Source organism: Falco punctatus (assembly GCF_963210335.1).
Source record: "Falco punctatus genome assembly, chromosome: 1".
Lineage (NCBI taxonomy): Eukaryota > Metazoa > Chordata > Aves > Falconiformes > Falconidae > Falco > Falco punctatus.
In genome coordinates this window covers 81,274,479-81,299,176 of record NC_137580.1, presented here as the reverse complement: position 1 = coordinate 81,299,176, position 24,698 = coordinate 81,274,479, and the positions used below count along the sequence as shown (strand labels likewise).

Sequence of the window (24,698 nt, the reverse complement as noted above, 5' to 3'; positions counted from 1 at the left end):
CTTTAATTAGCCTCTGATCTGAATTCTTCAATACACTGGTGAACACAGTATAATTCTCTCAAACTCTCTTGACAAAATATAAAATACTCAATATTTTATTGAAGTCTTTCCAGCTCTCTATGTTCCTGACACAGACTCTCAGACAAGAGAAGGTACAAGAGAAGAGTTATGATTTATGCTGTTTCTCATCTTCTCCACATACAATTCTACCAAATGGGAGAGCATTTCTTACACCCAAGGTGTTTCATGTAATGCAGCAGAGGATTTTGTGAGACAAGGCCTATCGCTGCTCTCCACAAAACTGCGTACACCTAGAGACATCCCAGCCACCACCACAAGAGATGGATAAAAGTTGCCACCAGCCGGCCTCACTGCTCGCCAGGGTAGCTGCTATCGATACACTAAATGACATACACTCTTGCCGTTACCAACCACAAACTGTTCTTAACAGGTGTCTGATTCTTGACTACTCTATGACCAGGGAAGAGGTACTCAACAAGTCAAGATCTCAAGATACAAACTACAATTGCTTTGTCAGTTTGGGAGCCTGCATCCTAAAGAGAAGGTACATTATGAGAAGTAAGGGCACAAAGGATCTTATGTATTTCTTTATATTCAAAATTTTGTATTCAATATAAAGCCTTACCCAACAATATACTGTTTAGCCTTTACCACAGATACACAGTGAGCTCATATAAAAAATGCAACTAGTAAAGTCTTTTTAAAATATAGTTAGAATTTATTCTTGTTTCCAGTGATAATTAAAACAGGTTTCTTACAACTCCCTTCAGTTCTTTCAGCTGGTGCTCATTAGGCCACCTCTTCTGCTTTACTGATTTCTTCTTTAGCTTCCACATCTGCCACCTCAGGGTGAGTGCAAGCAGCATCCGTAGCTGACAGCTTTTTCATTTTGATGTTTGGCAGTTTCCTCAGATCACCATCCCATTCTCTTAAAGAAAGAAAAAAAAAAAGTTATGAAAACCAATTACCAATAGAAAAAGCAGAAAGGAATGGCAGAGTTAATTCACCTTTCCTCACAAAGATGCTAACACAAGTAAGGTTGCTTTTCTAAATCACACTCAGTGATTTTCTAAATCCCACTGCAGTATAAGCACCAAAATTTTCACCTGATCTTGTACACTACAGCAGCTGTAATTTCTCTGTGAAGAATTAAGTACTTTCCGATTTGACATTCAGAATAAAAAAAATATGAATCACTTTATTCCTACAGACATTTTGTATCCTCTCTTACTTTATGCCACCTGCTTTTCAGCTCTGACACACTAAACTCCCAGTCTTGTAAGCAATGGAAAAACAGTTTGGATGCGTTTCTTCATCTGAATGCTCGATTTGCAGACCTACTATCACATGTACATAAAGTGCCTTCATTATGATGTACAGTAACTGTTAGCATCTTGTATGACATACTTCAAGGGGACACAAAATGTTAGTAAACATTAATTCACATGGTAACTATATAATTTCAAAAGGCTGCATGAAGAAGGAAGTGTTCATTTAAATGCCACAAGCCAAATCCAGTAATTAATAGAGTGCTTTCTTGATTACAGTTAAGTACACTTCATGGTAATTTTTCTCATGGGCTAAGACAGTATTTTCCAATATAAGATAGCCATATTAAGACAATAAAAAGTTAATAAAGGTATATATTACCGAGGTAGTAAAACAAAACCACTTCCACCCAATGTCCCAGTACAAGACGTCAATCGTATATTTATAAACACAACAGACAGAGGCCTGCCTCTTCAAGATTTCTGGCTTTACTCCAGCAGCCTAGAGTATGACTTCTGGCTACATACCACCCCTAGCAGTCAGTGGCGTATCATTCCTTGCAACATCAGCATTTGTAAGTCTTGGGTTTTTCCTTTAAAGTACCTCATTTGATAGAGCTGTCAGCAAGAGTGCTCATTCAACCCATTACTGAGGCACAGGGGCTTGCTGGCCCAGAAGAGCTAGCAGCAAGTTTCACAGCTCCCAAATCTTTAATAGATGCATGTTGTCAATTTGCTTGAGAATTTCAGCTAGTATATACACACAAACACTACCGTACCACACAGAGAGTTGGATCTTAGAAAACATAAGAACTTAGTGCTCTTTTTAGTTACTCAGTGATAAGTTCTGACTACAAAGAACTTAGGTCGCTGTGTTATATGACTACAATTACCGTCTGAAATCTCATTCCAGGTTAGAAAACAGTGTCATTCCATTTCTCACTAGATCTGTGTCTTGATCCTTAAACACTACGAGTAAGTGCTAATCCTTTTTGAGTGAACAGCTGAGGTCAGAATTTTAGGTAAAGAGAAAATATTCTCTAAGAATATACAAAAAAAATAAGTTACAGAAATGGAATTCTAACTGTTGAAGCTTTCTAACCCTTCCCATTTTTAATGGTAGCTTGTGACAGCCAAAAAATGCTGAAACAGCAACATCACACCTAGTCTGCTTTTCCAAATGACAAATTCTATGACAGTTTTGCATAAATTCTTTTTTTAAGGAAAGACACAGAACATGTTAAATTCAGAAACAGTGTACCGCATAAACAGATCATTAGTGGTAATACAAAGAACTTACCTGAAAAATTTAAGATGCTTTCTGTTCATAATGTCTGGTATTTCTAATGGGAATGAAATTAAATTCTATTAGATGTGTTACACTATTCAAGTGAGTCTCATTTCAAAGAGGGAAATGCGAGCTAAAGGACTGAACCTACTATTTCAGAGATTAAACGACCAGGAAAATGACAATGAAAATTCATACTAGAAAGTTTCTAGAGCAAAATATAAACAGGAAGTCCTTCCACTGCTGAAGAAAAAGAAGTGAACTTGCACCTATGAACTGTTCCAGAATTCAAACGTACCAGTTACTGAAAATCCAATCCTGACAAGTAGTAAAAAGAGGGTGCTTCATTTTCTCTAAACTGACACATCTGAGAAACTGCAAAATTTTAAACAACTGAAGTTTCCCTTTTAAAAAAAAGATCAGTGAAGAAACTGGGAAAATAATTAATTTATTATTTGTTTTAAAAGCATAACTAGCATCCTCAACCAAGATCAAGGTCTTGTTATGCTAGTTTTTAACAGAGAGACACTCACCCAGGTAATAAAAAGACAATTCTGCTCTGCAGAACTTACTATAAAGATGCACAACAGATAAAAGGTAAAATAAGAAAGCTTAGTTTTGAACCTGACCTAAATATATAAGCCTCACTCTGTATTAATGAGTACTAAGCTATCCATAAGAATTTTGAAATGGTTTTGGAAAAAAAATTCAAAGAACTTAGGTCACCACTGCAAGCAAGACAGATCAGCAGTAGAGTTAGGGAAGTAACTGATAATTCAAGTAAAAAAATGCAACAAACAGTCAAATACAATTCCTAAAATTTACCATTCAGTACAAGTTGATGTGTGTGTGTGTTTTTCAAATATAAACACTGGAAAGAGTACAGCAAGACATCTGATCTTTAAACAGAACACATTCTTGGATTCTGGAATATAATTCTACTTACTTGCACCTGCAGTAAGACAGTCTGAGAGCAAAGAATGGCTATTTGGTAACAATTATTCTCACTCCAATGGGAACTATAGTTCCCATTGTTAAATACCTGTTCTATAAACCACTCAATGCTGGGAAACTAGCACTCTGTAGTCACTGAAATGCCTGTTAAATACTGCAGCAAATGCATCATGATATTTACATAGACAGAAGTAGACTTCTCACAAGCTGATATTCCTCTTGGTTGAACAGAAACAAGCATCAAAAGTTTTAACGACTGAAACTTTTCAGTCTTTACCACTAACAGAAATAAGTGACATATATTCACAACAAATCTTTATTATCTTTGGCAGTAAAAAGGCAGGCAAACATCTTGTACAGAGACACATGGGACAGAGTCCCTCCCCAGAGTAGCCAAAATGCACCTACTACATGTGTAGTTTATAAACTTGTGCAGAATTTTACCTAGGAGGCCTAAGCTGCTTTGCCTTGATTCAGCATCATGCTTTTCTTGGTCAGTCCTGAAGTATTGCAAGTGACCCCTGTTTAACATCACTGATTTGCAGAGATCTATGCCTTAGGAGCCTTGAAATCTTTGCACAGTATAAAATACCTCATTACTATGAAGTGTACAGATCTCACAGCCAGCGGGTTTCTCAACAAGGAAAATGCTTGCTACCTCTGTAACATTAAATCCACTTTATTATTTTAGCTCTTAAAAATGTGACATTTCAGCCACTTCATATACTGTTCTTGAGCGAACCCTGAACATACAGTTCTGCCTTTGTTCATCTACCAGTTTTCCCAATTTAATGCTAATAAATCAGATCATGCTATCAGTGCAGGACTATAGATGATTTTGCTACTACAGAACGTAGGATGATGATACCTGTCACTTATCTTTGTGGCCAGACAGTCTTTACTATTCAGAGAAATATTCCTTCCTTTCACACTGGATTATAAGGTTACCAACTGAAGAACAGTAATATATGCTTTTTTTTTGTTTATTAAAAACTACACTTATTTCTGCAGCCTGCTTCTTGGTAAACAGATAAAGCGACACTGCTCACAGCTGAGCAAGGAAAGGCAAAGGACCATTTACCTTATGCTTTTTTTAATCTGCTATGATAAACATAAATACCACATTAGGTCCATCCTTCCCAAAAAAGCCATGGTCCCTCTTCCTTTCTTTGCAGCTGCTTTAGCTCACTCTTGGCAGCATAGCGCCAAACGCTGAAACATCCTAGCACCCACAGCAGAAAGAAGTTCTTCCCTTCTCTCAGGTGTTTTACAACCAGCAATGCCTACTCAGTTTCCTTCCAGGACAGAGCTTAGTAATATAAACATTTGGCAGAAGTAGCACCATGCTAATTTGGGCCATCTCCCCCAGAAACATGCTGAGATTTATATTTGTTCCTTCATACAGTCTGTTGTTATTCTCAGATGAACCAGGACTACATGACAAGACTTTCAATTGAATTCCTTTCACTTGCCTTTTTTTTTGTTGTTGTTGTTGTTGAAAAAAACACCTCAGAAAGCATTTAATGGCTTTTATTAACTTATGTAGGACTTTGTCCAAAGAGAATATTCTAACAGTTACGTAGCCCGTCATCCAGGGCTCACCAATGTCCTGAGAAAGCAGGCATTCTGAAGGGGGGAGATTCTGTAACAAGCCAAGACTGGGCACTGAATCCATCTTTACTGCTTTGGCAGTGGCGAAATCTTTTAAGTTACGCTTACTGTGTGTTTGCAGTATGTTATACAATACAAATCACGGAGCTGCTGGATTAGGAACAGAACTCCAGTCTCATGTGTGTAGAAATGAAGTCACTACATACTGCACAATAACTGATCTGCTAAATTATGATGGAAAGCTGCAGCAGCACTGTATTTGCAGATTAATAACATTTATCTTACCCAGAAGTATCTCCTTAGCATGCACCAGTGTCATGGGTTTTGCTGCAATTGTGAACTTCTTAGTTTGCTTTAAAATGTTAAGTCACAGGAGAGTGTTTTTTTGAACTAAAGATGGGAAAAACTCCTGTTATAATGAAACAGCAGTGAAAAATTTAAGTAAGCATTTTTTCATGTTTCTCTTTCAGACAGAAAAGTGAGTCTTGTTTTCCTAAGGAGGAACAAACAGCATGTTAGCTCTCAAAATCTGTCATGAAGATGCTCATGCTTAACACCATTTCATAACAAGGAAAAAGACAAAGTGACTGAGCTTTATTTATAACACAGAGCTTGAGTAAAATACTGTAAAGTCAGCACCTTTCCAACTGTTTGGATGGAGAAGCACTGGACCAGATTACTTCAAAGTTCTTAGGGGCACCAGAAGCAAAATGCTTCTGTCAGCTGTAGGCCTAACTGATCCTGCCTCTATGCACAGGCGTGAACTGGAGGGCTTCTAAAGCACAATTAGAGAAAAGGGGATAGAGAAGCCAATCCTAGTGTCAGAGTGCCCTTCTACAGCTGTACCCCACAGCACTATTTTAAACCAAGTGCTCTGTGACAGCATGCTGAGATGGTTTATTTTCTTTCAGAAGTATGCTGTTAATAAAAACATGATAGCTCTTCATAGCTCACAAGGACTGAAATGTCACTGCTCTGACAGTGCTCTGCACAGATAACAGGCTGTGTATATATCACATACACTAGAACTGTCATACAGAGAAACACCCAAGTCAGGTCAAAGGATGATACTGCAGCCTGAAGTTAAAAAGAAAAAGCATGTTAGAAAATGTAAATGTTCTTTAGACAAAGAACCACTCAGTTACACAGTAACAATCACTACAGAAAACAGCAGCTAACAGTACAGTTGTTACACCAGCATATACATGCAAATGATACAAATTTCATTCAAACTAAATAACTTTCCTCATGAACTGAAGTTTCAAAAATTAACTAATAAAACTGGTGCGTTTAGCTTTAAAGACTGTTCTTCCCCCAAGTTTAAGATTATGCTTCTGGGAACACACGCAAGGAAGGAAATGATCAAAAATGTATCATGTTCAGATGAAATAATTATGATATTTTTCAACTGAAAGCACGCCAACTCTGAGTTCCAAGGGCATATCCTGTAAATATGTAGGAATCCCTTTCAACAGCTTTGCTATAAACATGTAAGACCAGATTAAAAAAATAAATACAAAAGGACAACATCAGGAAGAAAACTGCGGTAAAATGAACGTAGATATATTTAAGGAGTAAGGAAGTGACAAGAAGCTGCTCACAAAACTCAACAACCTCACAGACAGACTGAATACTCCCTTTATAGGTACATTTTTTTAAAAAAAGATTAAAATTTACTATGCTTTTGGCTATCTACAAGTTTTGTAAAAAAAACAGTAATGAAGAATTAATTTTTCATTTACATCTATCTGATATATATATACACACGATATCAAGTTTTAGGAGACTTCCCTAAATGTAAACAATTCCTATCATGTAGTGTCTTCATAACAAATGCACAGGCATACAAGAAATAACTAAGTTCAAGAAAAGGGGGAAAAAACCCCCAACAAATACTAAGCCAGTTATAAAAGCTCCACTCACCACAGCTTCCAGGGATAATAATGAGCTAGAGTAGAAAAGCACAGTTTCCAGCTGATTTCCATTTATCCCCAGTCTCTAATTACAGTATTTAGCAGCAACTATTTTCTCTGAATGAATACTGTCCTAGACAGAGAGCAAAACCTGCAGCAGCTGTGATAACAAATAATGAATGATTTAAGAGTGTATTTAATATGTGAAGTTGCACCATGCTCTCTGAATGCTTTACTTACTAATACTATAATAACCTCAAATTTTGCTTACAATATTTCTGGGTTCTTATTTTTATGTTGTGCCTGTGCATTTGACATCTTTCTATCTAGTCCTATTGCGTTTTGTTGGTTTTGTTTTCTTGTTTTTTTGTTGTTTTTTTTTTACTGTCAGCAAAGCAGTTAAGGAAAAAAGGAAGAACTAAAATTTAAAAGCAAAGCCAAAAAGGAGATTTTCTACAACTGAGCTATTTGATTACATTCGCAGTATTTATTTTCCTGTGACTTTTTTTGCCGCCTTCTAAGAAATCCAAGATTATGCATGAAGTGGTACACATAGTCCTGAATGTATGCCACTGCAGGTTGTTAAAGTACTAAGTAGCACTGGCAAAATTTTAAAGCCATTCATTTTCTTTACTGCTACAATAAATCAGGGCAAATGGGATTATGACACAACCCCAACATTGCTGGGTTTTGTATCCCAACCACAGGACAATGTAGCTTTTTCGTATCTTCCACGATATACTTTCACTGTTAGAAAGACTGATTGTGTCTGAGTAACACTTCCATGCTAAACGTTTGTCACTCAACTCCACTATGCTTGTTTGTTAAAGGTAAAACCACAAATGTCACTACTATTTTGTACTTGATGCTCCTCAAAACAACCCTTTGCTTTTCTGCACTTTCATTATCCCTTTGTCTTTCTCCCTTATTTCACCAGATGACTGCTGCTTCCCTTCAGCTTAGTTCCAGCTATCAAATTTTCAGTTTTCTATTTCCCTCTCTAACATGTAGTAGCTTTCATCTGGTACTACCTCCAAAACTAGAAAATACTTTCAAAAAGAGTTTAAGTGTTTCTTCTTAAAGACTATGAACTTAAAAGGAAATTTTCAGCTCTAATGCTTATGTTGTGGTTTTCACATGACTGCTCCTCGGAAGATTTCATTAGGTAATCTGCTGGCATAGATGGCTACCCCAAAGGAAGAAAAATGGTAATAAAAATGAGTCAAAAAGAGTATCTGGCATTAAGAATTTACTCGAAGTTGTGGTAATTGCCAAGGTGCATGTTTAAAACCTCAAAGTGCTTTCAACTAGGCTCTCATCAACAAGACTTTTAATTTAAAATCTTTGGAGCTTTTGTGGGTTTTTGGTTATTAAGAGGCTACGTGTTAGGACCTTCACGCACACAGAGCACCTACATTCCCTCCACCTCATCTCTAGTAAGTCAAATAAAGCAGCATAACTCCTTTGCCCAAGGAGAACAGGAGGAAAAAAATGTGTTCTACTTGCGGGTTATCATTTATGCCTATAGGTTAGAGCCTGCAGAGTAGAGATGTGTCGCAATAGCCCAGGATTTCTTCCTAGAATACCTACATTTTAATGGGAAAACTCCAGAAATATTCAGATTTTGGAAATATAGCAGTATTACAATTTTACTGTTGCAATCATCCTCCCACATGAAACGTACCTCAACCTTAGTGGAATGACAGGTCTCTCTCTGAAAGCGTTTTAGGCCCACGAGTTTAGAGGCTTTGGTTCTTTCCAAGTTCATGAACCCTACACCCACTCTCTCACGAACAGTTAAGTTTGTATATTATCAAAAGAACGTTAGAGAAAGCTGTGCATAAAGACTTCATTGGCACAAGTCCAGACAACAAAGCCTACCTAAAAACCATAAGTAATTTGTGAAGAAAGCAATGTTGGTTATTCCCCACACAAATAAAAACTTTACACTAATGCATGTTAAAACTCACACACCCACTGAAACGCACTTTCAAGATGAAAAATACTTTGTGTATAATGAAGGGCCAAGCACACCACTGACCGGAATTTGTATTTGAGACAGGTGCATTAAACCTCATGTTCTATATGCCTACATTAAAAAGGCAGTACTAGTGAAGATGCACAAAGGCAAAGAAGTAAAGCAGAAATAGGAGTCAGATCTTCACCATCTTTTTTCTCCTTTTCTTCATCCTGCCCCTCCTCCCAAACTCCTCTGAAAGGCATAAATACCTAGAAGTTAGTTACTTCCTTTAAAGAGAAAAATAAAGGTAATGCTTAGAATTTTCACTTAGATTCTAGCACTGTGAGCAGGAGGAGAAGGTGTGACCATAGGATTATTTTGAAATGCTTTTACATACCCATTCCGTAGCCTTCATAGAGTTGTCTTTCACGTTCTATGGTCTGCTTGATGACAGTTTCCCGTGAACCATGCTGTCTTCCTTGTCTACCTTTAATACTGTTTTGTAATTCAATCTGCTCCAATTCAGCATCGAATCGACACATATAACTGAAAGAAATAAAAATGCATTTATTTTGCAGTCATGCAAAACTTTTGCAAAACAGAATTACCTTAATAATCTAAGAAGTAGTTTTACTAATTGTATTTGTTTTCTAAACCAGAAATGTTTCTTAGATTCGAACTATTACTTTAATCTTCAAAGGGGAAGCTCCACTTAGAATTTCATTTTAATTATCTGCAGCTTCCAGAAGGATTAGGGGTTTTATACTTGCCTTTTTAAAGAAACTGTTTGCATAAAACCAAACTCCCACATTACTATAACCCACCTGCTCTGTAAGATCAGTGTTAAATCTAAGTATTCCTAATTTTTAATTGCTGAATTTCACCACCTCAACAACTTGTAAAGTACTTTTTTGACACGTGTTCTACATCCAACACAAATCCAAAAAGTAAGCTTTTATTGCCTTTGCGGTACCACTAGTGTTTGTTGGCAGTTACAGGTTTCAGTGTAGGAAGTGTCAGAGCTTCTGACATAGTACATCTGTGTAAGAATACATATATATTATGTTGTTCAGATACCAGGTGAAAAATGGTGACAAGCCACAGGCAAATCCATTCAGCAGCACAGAAATAACTGCGTTTCTTCTTAGCAAATTCAATTTTGGTATTTCCTGTCCTAAAAATTGACCCACCAAGTACTGTTTAATCTTCTCAGCAAAGAAAATTAAAGGATAAAGAAGTCAGTAGAATGAAATCTGTGCATTTGTCACTGAATAACCCAACTAGCAAATCCATGCAATTATTACTGTCCAAATCATTTGAGTCCTCTACACACTCAAAGCAGAGAATACTCAAATAATAAAAAAAACCAAACACCACGATTTCAGTAATTCCAGTGTGAATATATACATCTTTCAATATATAATTGACCTCAGTTGCCACAAAATCAACTACTCAATATTATTAACAATAATATATAAAAAGTCCAAGTCATCATCACTTTATAGATCTTACTTAAGAACATTATTTTAAGACAAATTAATCTTTTTAATCCTGTTTTTAACACCAGTCTTACTTTTCAATTAATTCACCAGCTTCCTTCTTTGTGTACTCAATTTTATTGGGGTCGAGGTGACTTTGAAACCATTGCAATTTTTCTCCTGCAAGAATAAACTTAACATTAATGATTACACCATCACTGTAGCACCATCACAGATTAAATTTCTTCAGAGTTTTTGAAATACCCCCCCATTTTTCAAGATTCTGAATGGCATTGTAGACTCCTCGATAATGTGTGTACCATGTATGAAGGTAGCAGTAATAGAAACAATCTTCCTTATAGGAAAAAAGACGTTATGCTTTGCTTTAGTGGAAATTAGTGTTTAAAATATCACTCTATCAATTGCTTAAGATGGAAACTTAGGAAGGCCCCAAGGTGAAAAAACCAACACAGCATCTCAGCAAGAGTTCCGATTATCACAATTTTTAATCAGACTAAACTGAAAAGGAACAGTGTCAATCATATGAAAGAGAAAAATATTCCAGGTTATGTCTCAAAGTTCTGAATTGCTAGCACAATGTGCCTGCTAACCTATATATGCATCATCCTCTTTTACAAGCAAATAAGAAAAACAGGGAGACGAGTACAATAAAAACACATACAGCTCATTTGGTCTACACTGCCCTGTTGTCATGTGCACTGACTAAAGAATAGGCTGTACAATTCAAGCCTGTATATACAGCTATACAATTCAAGCCCCAAATTCAAGCCTATATATACTGCTTGAGTGAACACAAGTATTTCAGCAGTTCAGCAGTCCATTTTAAGATTACAGAGTCAGACTACAGAAAAAAAAAATTCTAACTGGAGTATCTATGAAGTTGGTAAAACTTAAAGCCTATGCTAAAAAGCTGAATGCTGCATTCAGTAGTAGAAGTTTCTGCTCACCAATGATACTCAAACGCAAAGCTTTGTCAGTCTTCAACCTAGCAGAGAAAAAAAAAAAGATATGTCAGTCGGGAATGAGGACCAATACAAGTAATTACTTTCATTTTTCTTTCTCCAAAAATCATTTTTTTGGAGTCACAATGAAAGTCAAGGTGAAATTTCAAATAGAAATCTTTGCCAAATTCAGAACAATGTAAAACTTATTTTGCTTCATCTAAAAATTCTACTTTTGGGTAAATGCTATCTGAAATTTGTCCAGTTTACCTATTAAGTTAAACAGTTTCTTGCAAGAAATTCAGATGCAACCCTTTTCTTAGAGCCTAACAAAAGGAATTTCATAAAGACAGGCACTGTAATAATTTCATTAAGTGTTTCTAATATTCTGCTGGTATATGTAATGAGTTTGGACATCAAGAACAAAAGATTCCACCAGACTGCATTCTTGCAAATCAGGCATACAGTGTGAAAAATACCACTCTAATATTTAATAACCTTGTAATAAAGTTTGTGCTTAGTGAACAGTAAAAGTTAACACATTAAGAAACCAAAATTAAGAACTTCATAAAAAAGATTAAAAAAATCCATCACAAAGTATTTTTAACCCCACCTCAATGTCTGTCAGGATACTTGAAACTTTCTGTACTGTATGGGATGTGCACACACAATTCAGTGTGGGATTAATTCCCATCCTGTTGAGCAGTTCCCAGAGAACACAAGTTTTCTAACAGGTAATACAGTGCCTCACATGGTTTTGTCCTGAAGCTCTCTGATTCAGTCTGCAGCAATGAACTTTGCTGAATGTCACTTTATTTCCAGAAAGGAAAAAAATACATTGTTGGGCAAAGTACAAAATTTGTCACTGGAAAAAACGTTAGCCATGCATGTTCAATGTATATACCCAAGGGCCTCTGACAAAACCGACATTTTAAGAAAATTGATAAAGAAAATCATGAAGGATACCACTGACAACGTACAATACCAAAACTCAACACTGTTCAAAGCTAATGTGCTCCTTCGTTACATTCCTTGTACTTTACAGAATTCAATGAGCATTTGAGTCAACTGAAGTAATTCAGAGCACAGAAGTTTGTCATCTGTCACAAAAATTCAAATCAAAATAAAAAGCACTATTTTCCAGAGACAAACATATTTGTGTCACTTGGCCAAAAACCTACATTATTAAAATAAAGATTCCTTTTTCAAGGAGTATTTCATCCTCTCAAGACTGTCTCAAAGCCACTTAAAAGCAAATGCACAGCATGCATGCTAAGAACTCCACTAACGCATTCAAGAAAAACCTTTTTACTTCTATAGATATCCCAGCATCCAGGATAAGCATTTTTAATGCAGAAGTCTTCAGAGGTCAAGCGTGGGCGCTGATTTTATTATACCTGCCAAAAAAACCCTAAGGTGGTCAATTAATTTAAAGATTTTAGACTTAAAACAAAAATTACTCTTGTTCCTATGGGTTAAATAAAGGACCTGGATGAGACTGTGTAAAAAAAGAAAGGAAAAAGGAGTTAGATTAGAAGTCAGCTTTAAAACTCAGCTGTAGAAGATGTTTTTGATAAAAAATGTGGTAGGTAGCCTACAGAGGGTTTAGAGCAGGGAGTTTTGCATGGTAATAGCAACCAATACAAGGACACACACTCCACACAGTGGAACTCCACAGCAGCAGTCCCTGCTGCAACCCGGGCATGGCAACACAGCCAGTGGAGCACATCTGCAAAGCGTCGCCATGGAGAAAACTACGGCGCCATCTAGAAAAGCTGCCTGATTAGAATCATAACTCATGTCATGTACATATGCTTTAAAACACCACAAATTACCGTTTGCACCTGCAAGGGTCACTAGATCACTTATTCACCAAGGCAACAAAGCGTATAACCAGGATTTCCTTCTGGAAGAAAACCCATCAGTCTCTAGGTGTACACAACTTATTTCAGTATGAGAAATCACGAATGATAGGATCAGACATCACCTTCTTGTACTGTTTATAAAAAAAACTCACCTTGATGACTGCTAGAAGACAACAGTATTAGCAGGGAGATTAATCAAATAAGCCAAGTCAATGCAAGTTCCTCCCATCTTCCACACATTAAGGAACATTTTTTGCACAAGGGGAAGAGAGGGTGAGGGCAGGGCTACAGTCTTGTGGCAGGCTGTTGCTTCTTAATGATTTTGTCCTCCATCAGCCTCCCAAAAACCATCTGCTTAAGCACCAACTATTGATAAGAACAATTAGTAGTTTTCTTGATGTTTACTAGCTACTTAAAGCCTTCATGCTCCATCAGCACCTCTACCTCAGATACTGCATTCAACTGTTCTACTCTAAATACTAACAATGAATAAATACCTGCCAAATCAGTTTACCAGTTCAGTATTCCCCCCATAATAGCCACACATACAAATGCCATTGATGCCTCTGAGAACTAAGATAAGCTCTTTTATTAGGAAAAAAAAATAATCACGGTTGATGGGACCTATTTCCTTGTTTCAGGTTGCTAAATACCTTCTCTCTCTCTCGAGGCATGCTTTTTTTGTGACCCTATGCACCAATTAGTGACTTGGTTAAGTGTTTTAGGATACTTCCATATGAAAATCACTCTATAAAAATTAAAAATTCTATTTTTTTCCATTCATGTTTTTATTTCTGTAAGCAAAACAAGTACTTTTAAAGGCTAGTATTTTTTCAGTTCCACATAAAGATTCTGCAAGAGCACATCTCAAAGCATCACAACTGCAAACAGCAGAAGCATGGTGGCTCAAGGGAGATTAGGAGGTGAGACAATAGGAAAGGAAGGAGAAACTAAGAGCTCCACAAGGAGGTAATTTAAGGTTACTGCTTACTCCTAAGGGGTTGCTTCATGCCAGATCAAGAAATACGATAGACACTCCTTAGCTCTCACATCTCAGAGCATGACAGTATTAGACTGTTATATTTGTAATGAAAATGCACAAACTTCTAAAAAATTTAAAAATATATGCCAAGTAGAAAGGGTGTATTTTGATTCAGGAGGGAAAGCAACGGAAATAATAATAAACTATCACTAGATCAGCTTTAGCTACCAAACCCAAAAAGAGATTTCAGCAGTTGCAAACAAAACATGGTTGTTGTTGGCACATCACTACTGAAAGAAGTTCCAGGAACATCCCATTATGGTCTGGTTTCCTAAAGTGTAGAAAAAGCAGTGTTCTACTGGCACCAGTGAACCAGTTATTGCTGTCTCATAAAAACATCTCTAATTATTTAACAGAGCATATACAAATAAGGATTCAGATGTAGATTAAGAGAGAATAAAATGGTAGTAATGCACTGGAATTTGTTGATATTCATTAGACCTTGAGGAGAACTGAGAAGAGGGATGCAGGCAAGAAAAAGTTGCCGTTCAAGAGAACAAGATGACTTAAGATTGTCATCAATTGAAAAAAAAAAAAACTAAAAAAACACAAAAGAAACAAACCACACAAAACCAAAGCAAATGTTTACTGATGCTTCTACAAAAGACATTCTCACCTTCCAGTAACATGCCATTCAAGGGCTTCGTACACCCAAGGTAATACCTTTGTATTGAATAGTAAGCAGCAGATAAAACGTACCTATGTTCAAAAAGTATTATTGAACAAATATAGCCAACCACAATTACAGCATCTTCTAGCAAGTAAATCCACAGCTTAATAGTACAGATGAACTGTACGAACTTCCTAGATTCATTGTCTCTCTCTGATCTGTTTTTCCCATGCTGTGGAAGTGCATTAGCCTGTACAGAAAAATTATCCCCTTTACTCAGGGCTGGCAAGATCATACTGAGAATACTGCCTCCAGTTTTGGGCCCTCCCCACATTTAAGGAGACTTATCTCTATATAATAAGAAGCACTAGTCAAAAAAGTACCATATTTACAGATGGGACTAAGAAAGAATATACTGTAGAGATTACCAGACAGCTCCTCCTATTATCACCAAAGGACATGTTAACCTTCCAACAAGAGAACAGCATGTCATTAAATAGAAGTAATCGGCAAAATCTTTTCTGCAAATATTTCAATTTCAGTAAGTCATTTTCCAGTGAAAAAAGTCCTCTGTAAATTTATTGCAGTTAAGTCACAAATTTGGAAGCAACAATGTCAGTGCATTTATTCAGTATTATCAGCTGCCACTAAAAGAAGACATTTAATAGACCTGCAAAACCCAGGAGGAAGAACAAAATTGGTGTGGGCTACTTTTTTTTACTGAGTGTAGGAGTGGAAATCTTTCCTCCATCCACAGAATCAGAAATTTATCTTGTCTTTTTCAGAGCTCTGAAAAATGAACCCAAACCTCACCATTATATTAAAGAAACTGAAAAGTAATTAAAAAGACTGGTTAGTGGCTAAACAGACTGTTTTTAAACATATGCTTAAAGATCTTAAGATTTAACAGGCTGATCATTAAGGTAATAAAGATCCAAAACAGGTCTTGTAAAGGGAAAAAAAAAAAACAAACCATCAACATTATTCATGCCTTTCAAGTTAAATTGTTCTTCAAGCCACAACAGTACAGAAAATAGAATACAGACAACTGGAGGATGTTTTTAATGCAAATTATTTTTAGAACATGACAACAAAAGAGATCTACAAAGTGCACATCTATGAATAATGCTAGTTAATCATTTAGGACCCAGAACTGCAAGATGTAGAAAACTTATTTATAGATAAATCATTTAGCTATCACAATACGCTTTGGATGGTTCAGACTGACACACTACTTTTGGTGAAACTGTTTCCCTATGCAAAATGAAGGGCTACATCTTTTACCATCAGCCTAGAGTAGTGGTCTCATACTTGAAATAGTTTCAAGTTGGAAAAGCAGTAGCTTGGAAATCAAGGCAGAAACCAAGAAACAGACCCTAAAGAAATGGATAGCAATCCACACCCTCTAATCTTAATCAAGTTAAACGGGATAATACAATTCCTGTGGGAGTTCTTTGCTCCAACTTCTTGCTGTTGCAAGTGGAACAGAAATAGTACTCTAAATGTCAGCACAGGTGTCTGTATCAGTATAACTCTAAGCATAGACAATCACTAAAAGATTTAATTGAGTGTGCCACGTCATCATGAGTAATCAGTGCACCACTCCACTCAGTAAGTCTTCTTGGGTGTGTTTTTCTTTATGGCAAAGTCACAGATGTAAGCACTAAGAATCAAGCTTGACTCAGTTGTCTTTTGTGATTAAGCGCTCTGAGCAGCCATTAAGAGACAAGATGAGAGAGTTAAGGGACAAAGTAGTCAATTAGCACTAGGAAAATAATTTACAATAAAAACTTACTTACCATGAGTAGTCAGAGAGCACAGACAAAACATGAGGCAGCAGGGAAAACTTTCTGCACATTAGGAAACTGCCTGATCCTCAACATGTGCTATTCGTAAATTCTTGCAGCAGCTCTGCTTGAGGCTACACGACACAGCTATCTATGCTAGTAAAGGGCCCCCTTCTAGTTAGAGCAACCTTACAACTTTGCTGTGGATAAGGCTGTACATCCACCCCCAGCCATTAAACTGCAGTCTCCGAGGAACATTTCAATTGTACCAAGAGTTCCCAATATAACACCTGCAGACAATGAGTATTTGGGCCTAGCTCACATGATCCATCCAAATACCAGTGTACTGTGACAGAAAATGCTTTCAGTTTACTTTAGTAACTTTCTAAACAAAAAATCATAGCGTATCAACTAGTAAGCTGAGACAGAATGAAAACTAAAGGCCAGTCTTCTTCAGCTATCCTTTCCCTCTGTGGAAGGGGGAAGTAAAACTTAAAAGCAGAAAACCAAACTTGCCATGGAACAGCAGGAAAATCACCAAAGAGGACTCAACTAATCAGTTTTATTCAGAAGGCCTCTCTTCTGCAGGAAGGTTTCCAGGTTTTCTTTTCTATGAACTCAGCACTTCAGCAGAAACTAGACCCTAACGAGGGTTATTATTAAATCCTGCAGTGAAGTCAAACTAGGTGACTAAGCATCATGTGAAATCACCAGCATCATGCCATTCAGATTACAAAAAGCAAAGTGCTATGATAAAAAGAAACCTAACTTGTAAGGACACTACCAAAAATCTAGTAGCAGAACTATACAGTTTGTATAAGCTGATTTGATGAATATAAACCTTCCAGTTCACAAGGCCCAACAGTACTCAGTTACATAGGTCTTTCTTTTATCTTAAGGTTATATCAACATAACAGTTCCCTTCCACCACCAGCCTCCCCCCAAACAAAAACTATCTACTGTGGTATTATCCTTTGGTCTGCACACAGATTTTGCACAGTCAACTTACTTGTCTTTCTTTTCCTGTTTGTGTGCTTCCCTTGCAAGCTGTGCAGCTTTTCTGCTGTAAGGATGGATAACCTTTTTTTCATGCTTCCCTCCTTGGGTTTTTCTTAACTTTGGCTGAAAAGAAATCAAAGATACTACACATTACTAAAATCAAGTAAAACATTAAAGCGAAGATAGCAGCATACAGCATGGTAAAGACTTACAAGGTCATGCACCACTATCTCAGAAAGCCCTTAAAGTAGCAGCTTATTAGTTCCACCAGTCAGATCTTACTCTCCTCAATAATAAATAAAATTACTCTATCATGGTACATGCTGTAACAAAGGAGGGCAGAAAATACTGTAAGAAATCTTACATAGTGACTACTCTCAAAATACCTATGCCGTAGAATGCGCAGGTAGGAAACTAAGATTACCTCCCCATACCTTTGCTATAAATATCCCCATTCAAGCTTCTATCCTACCATTGCATCTAGGTTTTCTGACAAAGGCAGTCTGTAATTTATACAACACAACAAAAAGGATTTTCTTGTCCCTCCCCACAGACCATGGGAATGCTTTGCATGAGGAAGCAGCCAGGGGTTTTCCTCCTTTAGCCTTTCACACTGCACAGCAAAGGAATACTACTCACAAATTAAAAAAATACTGTAACACTAGTTCAAGTTACATTACTTTTTGGTGAGGAAGCATTTGAAAAAAACTGAAAGGCTTTAGCAAATAGTATGCAACTTAAATTCTTTAAAGTGTTTGAGCATGTTGAAAAGAAACAGCTAAATAAAAGCAGGGAGGCTAGACGTGCAAACGTGATGCAGGAAACAGCAATCAGTAAACAGAGACTTTAGTACATCATATTATCTATGGTAACATTGGTGTTTAGAACTGTGAAAGAAAAGGAAAAGGGCAAAAATAAATTATCCTGAACGCGTAAAGCAATCTCAAGAGGCAGAGCCACAGGCCCAGGCCCCGCGGCCCGCGCCACCCGCACCCTGCCGGGAAGGCCTACACCGACGCAAACCTCTGCGGGAGGCAACGCAACGCGCGGCGGGCAGGGCCGCTCGGGCGCCTTCCCGGGGCGCCGCCTGCGGAGACCCCCGCCACCCCCAGGAGCCGAGGCTGCGGCGCCCCGGCCCCGGCCCGGCCCCGGCCCGCCACACGCACCATGGCGAGCCACCTCCTTCCGCGCCGCGGTGCACCAGGCACAGCGGTCCGGGCGGGCGCCGCGAGCAGCGCGACTGACGTTCCGCGGCGAGGCGGTGCCTGTTGGCAGCAGCTCCACTGACCGCCCCTTCCCTATCCCGCCGTACGGCGTTACTTGTTGCTAGCGTGGGTGGACTTTTCCCCCCGGAAACATAGCAAGAGCACGAAGGTGCAGGTTGGCCCGGGCTGTAGAGTTGCTCCACTGCTGTCTTTGTAGCAGGCCTGTGTGCCCAGACCATGGGCTATGGAAAGTAATTTGTGATCGTTCAGCTCCCAGCATCACAGACCCAACAGAGTCTTTAGGCCATATTACTTCTTGCTTTTCAGGTGCCAAAGACTCTTTTTCTGCCAAGTTTTCTAATTCATTTCCATGATACTGAAGGTGAAGCTCTGGAGACCAGTCCTCCTGTGGTTTGGTCCGTGTGACTTTTCACCAGGCTTCAGAAAACGCTTTGTGCCCCTAAATTTCCCTGTTCTTGCCAACTTCACCACATAGGCTGACAGGCTTTGTCCCTCCCCATAAACCTCACCTCTCTGGGACACTGTAAAAGTGCAAGATGGAGGTTTTATGGAAGGCAGGAACCTGCAGGCGGGGGCAGGCGACGTCCCCTGCGCCCATGGGCAGGTGCTTGTCCCAGCCCCGCTGCGGCCGGCACCTCCTCACACCTGCAAAAGGACTGTAAAAATCATTCTCCAAAGTTCAGGTTTATATTAAGACAGGATGTTTTCTTTTACTCTGGTGACCTACCAAATTTCCACCTGCAGCATGAAAGATCTGCTTCAGTGATAACTGAAAATTCCCTGGCACCTGCATGGGTCATTATTTTCACATAGTATGAGGCATTGAGTAGTAATTTTATACAACTTCTTTATTTTACGTTCCCTGCAAAGACTGGTGAACGCAGAACCGCAGAACAAAAGTGCTTTTTATAGTAGTGTCTCAAGATTCTGAAATTTCTTACCAAGATACACTTCCCGCAGACATAATCCATAATTTCTCTAGTATCTCAGTGGCACTTTTCAAAGATTCATAATGCACTAAGAGCACTACTATTACATTAAAATATTTTCACTTTTTGAATTATCAGTGACTTGTTCAGTTTAATGATGATTTACTTTGATCTTTGATAGTATGACAGGTCAGGAAACGCAGTTTACAGCTTGTAAGTATAGGTAATGTGCCACCACTGGAGACTTGCTGTTCTTCAAACTACCAGAAGCAGTCAAATGTGTTTGTAATATGAAAATGTGTAGGAGCTCCAGTATTAGAAACCTAAAAAATCTAAACCTTGAGGAGTCAGGCAAAACATTCTCATTAGTTATTTTCTTCTCTTGTAATGATTGCTAAAATCTGTGATCTTCCTAGCATGATGTGTTATAAATATTGGAAAGCCTGTTCCTGTACTAGAAGCGGGGTTTTTTTTAATGTCCTTCTCCGTAGACCTTTTCCAGGATGTCATTTCTCTTACGCTTAAAGACTTCCTAGTGTTCATCACAAATATGTATTAATGATTTATGCCCACGTGCATTGTGCATTCTTCTGCCAGCATCATCCTTTTAGCTTAAATGGTACTTCTTTCATCCTTGGCTGTGAAAGAAAGTGGAAAGGACAGTAATTTTGTTTTAAAAACTAAGACTCCAGTTCTTCCAGCTTCTTAACTGCCTCAGCAGAAAAAACAGTGGAACAGTAACTCACTGACAGAGAAGGTGTCTCACAGGAGCAGATATGCTTTTTAGTAGAATATGTCTACCTCCAGGAGAAAGGGTCCCAAACAGATGTGGCTCCTACTAACATTGTTCTGCTGGTAGTTCTTCCTACTATATATGATTGGTTCTCTTTCACTTGTCTAAAAGTGGGAAGGCAGCACTTCAGCTACACGAAGATTTGATTTGTTCATGTTGGGGACCAAATATTTAATGAAATATATTCACTGTAAAGGTTGCCCCTAAACAGTATATCCCCAAGTTTTTTACTAAAAAAAAAAGATAAGGAAAGTGTGATTAGCTAGAGCAAAGGCTTCATTCAACTTGTATTGGAACACTATCTAATTGTGCACTTGCAATAAAACTGTTTCATAGATTTACAGAGCTGCTACAGAGGGCAGTGACAGTAGTAATTTTTTTTTTATATACAATAATATAGGATGTAGTAGTCGTAGACAGGAAACTGAGCACTGTATTTTAAATAGTCTATCCAAGCAAATAGATTTAGAGTCATGCTGTCAAACAGCACAGGAATTATAGTAGAAAACTAGGGAATAGCTCTGTTTTGATACTGTTCAAATCTGCATGGGACCAGCAACTTACATTTAACTGAGGGATGCTGATGGAAGTCAAACAATATGGTAAAATGACAGTGAAAACATTTTGACTATGGAGTCCCACTCATTGATACAATTGATACAAACCAAAGATGAAAAAAATAATTTTTAATTTCTTTATTCATTTGGATGAACAAAAATGTGGTTATGGTTTTGTTTGCCAGGAAAATAATTAAGTACACTGATGAAGAAATAGCATTGACTTAAGCCTTTGCTTTTAGACAATTTCCCAACTTGCATCATGACCATGTTATGATTGCAGTCCTTCCTTCCTTGAGGCTCCCAAATGCAAACACAAGCGCGAGCACCCGCTGTCCTGGTGGCTCCACTTGCAGCTGTTACAGTCTCACACAGATTGATGTCCTTAGCTTGGAGACTTTAGAGCATGCATGCCTGGAAATATCAATAACTATGCTATACCCAGAAGAATACCACAGAAAAACTACTGTGGTCTCCACCTAGTTTTCGTTTCACTGGGATATGCTGAGTAGGAAGCAGGAGGAGGTGTGTAACCAGCTTTACTCTGAGCCAGAGGATGTGGTTGGGACACAAGTTGGAGCTGAAAGGTACCCACAGTGCATGATTGCCAAGACTCATTCCACCTAACTGTATATTTATTATTGGGAAATGAAGAGAGAAATGCCGGCTCTGTGGATACTTAATGGGCAGCTCCAAGGGGCTATTCATCTGGTCTTTCACCGTTGACTATAATGAGACCCTTGGGTGATGATGCATCTAATTCGATGACCTAGTTACAAACCAAAAACTATTCAATGTAAATGTGCACTGATTTCTAGTCCAATCTTGTTCTTTAAATAGTTTGTAATCTGGGGAAAAAGAAGAGTTGCTTTTTAATACTTCACTCTAGCTACAAAGGGTCTTTTGTAAAATGTCTTGACAGCTGTGTGGAATAATTGCTGTGTACGTTCTCTTAAGTCATGTATTTATCGGGGGGTGGGGGGGATGGGGGTGGGGGATGGGGAGAGTAGGGAGTGAGGATGAGAAACACAACAATCCGGATTTGGCATGTTGATATCTTAATCTCCATTTTTTTTTTTTTTTGCATTAACTTTACCAATACCATTACGAATGTATAAATTAAAATAAAGGGATACCTGCCTGTGATAATCTTTCCTATGGTGTTCTGTATCAGTGAGGCAAAATAAAGTAGGTTTACTAAGTATTGATTAAATATTCTTACATCCATGAACAGATTTGCCATTAAATTCTAGTTACTGTGGAGTATCATGTTAAATATTATAAAGCAGTGACTAAGTATGGTACTTAGGAGACAATAGCCATAGAATTCGGAGAAGGAGACCCCATTATAATGACAATACCATGTATTAGATTGTCAGAGATTCTGACATGTAAGAATTAGACCAATTGACATGTAAGAGTTAGACTGATTTCTGAATATTCTTGAAATCAGTGTTACAACTGCATTAATTAGGATGGAAGTTAAAATTATGATCATCTTAGTTTTAAAAAGATGCAAATTTCCTGAGTTCAAGGGAATCAACTAAAGGTTAAAGCAATTAACAGCTGGATTTAGAAGTGAGAAAAAGAAGTAATGATCAGGGGAAACTACATCAGTGAGGGAACAGGGAGCAGTCAGACTTAGCTTTGGCACGATCTGCCTTAGTCTGAAATGCACGTGTAGTACAGCTTTAGTGGAAAGACACATGTAAAGTTTCTTGACCATATTCCATGCTATAAGACCAAGCAATACAATAAAAATAGAAAATTGCAGTTATGCTTTTATGCTTACAGTTATTTTGTGCATTTTTTAAAGCTAGTCTGTTTTATATTTCTGATTTTCTTATGTGCTGTTACGTTAATGAATGAAGGATATAGCCACATGGTGGTAAACATACTAGAAAATACACCATTGGCTTTAAATTTTGTTGGAGTTTTGGTTTTGGAGATTGGGTTTTTTTTCCCTGTTTCACTCAATGTATATGTATTGCAAAGTTCTTGATAAATGATATGTTCTTAGGAGTGCACGTTTCTTTTCACATATGCAGAGTTCAGATCTGCTCACAGTGGTGAGGGTATAAATGAAACTGGTATGGTATCGTTCTAAGGATTGTTTAAATACAAGTAAATTGAGTAAGAATTATAAGTCACTAAACTGATACATAATCTGGGCTTTGTTTAATTTAACCCTTAGGAGAATAGATCAGCTAACACTGAGCTCAGCATTGTCACAGTTAGGTCACTGACTGAGCTTCAGCAAATCTGAGGATGCATTCACTGGTTTAAAGACATACCTAATGTTTGCTGCATCCTGATTTCATAAATACAGTGACATTTGCTTTTAACTTAGCCAGGTTTATGCTTTGAAGTTACATTCCTATCAATTCAATGCCATAGTTTAAGCCTACAATTTACAGCCTGCGAACATGTTTATCTGCCTAGCTGAGGCAGTATGTCGACAAATTTGACTTTAATGACTCAACAGAGCTCTACATGAAGGCAAGAGGGTGTGGTTTTGAAACGTGTTCTTCACATGGACTATAGAAGATTTTCCAGCATTTTTATGAAACTTTCTTTAAATTGCTTGTATTTGGCAAATTTGTTTTTACTTCTGTCATTGATTCTGGTGTATTTCGCACTGATATCTTAACTTCTCTGCTGATAAACTAAGACATGTATGAGAGAACTACCTATTTATATAATTTGCTATTCCCCTCCTGGTTTACAACTATTTCTGAACTATACTGGACAAGAAACTACTAAGAACACCCAATATGCTCCTTTGATGATGTTTCATGCTACCTATTTCTGCATTTCCTATTTTTCTAAATACTGCTACTTTTTTTGTTTCATTTTGGTTTCAGTCTTTCCTTTCTAATTACACTCAGTCTCTTCCTAATGGATTCCTGTCACTAATCACAGCAACAGAAGACCACTTATTCCTTCTTTCAGAGCCTTCTACGCTAATGCAATTATGTGGCATAGTCAATCATTTTATCAACCCTTTAACCTTTCAAAATTAGTGCTCTTGCCACTTTATTTGTTTAGATTTTTGAGAGGCTTTCTGGTGCATTCTATGCCTACGGATATTTCAAAATTCTAAATAGCATTTAGTGTATTAAAAATACTGAAAATTAAATAGCAGAAATCATCCTCCATGCAAATAACCTACAGTATTTTGTAAAATCACCCTTTTCTATCCCATGTTTCTTCTTTTCCTTTTCCATTCCCTGTACTTATGCCACAATCAAAAAAAAAATGCGTGGTAAAATAGTAATGTTTCAAATAGACCAATTGTTCTACATATTTTGAAAGGTCTTGGTAACACAGCAGCTGTATAGCGCACGCTGCAAGTTTACCATTTCAAAATAAGGAGTGTAGAAGTATCTTTCTAGAAGAAAGAGCCTGAACTGAGACTACTGAGTAGCCCTACAA

General features: G+C 37.6%; 1 protein-coding gene across 1 annotated transcript; it reads right to left on the bottom strand.

Annotated features, from left to right (window-relative positions):
• Positions 1-716: 716 nt before the first annotated feature.
• Positions 717-19,064, bottom strand: TMA16 (translation machinery associated 16 homolog). Its single transcript, XM_080371229.1, has 7 exons — positions 18,925-19,064; positions 17,769-17,881; positions 11,462-11,499; positions 10,589-10,673; positions 9,413-9,561; positions 2,590-2,632; positions 717-949 (listed from the first exon to the last, which is right to left on the bottom strand). The coding sequence occupies exons 1-7, from the start codon at positions 18,925-18,927 to the stop codon at positions 811-813; spliced, it is 570 nt and encodes a 189-aa protein (XP_080227355.1). The 5' UTR covers positions 18,928-19,064; the 3' UTR covers positions 717-810.
• Positions 19,065-24,698: the final 5,634 nt, after the last annotated feature.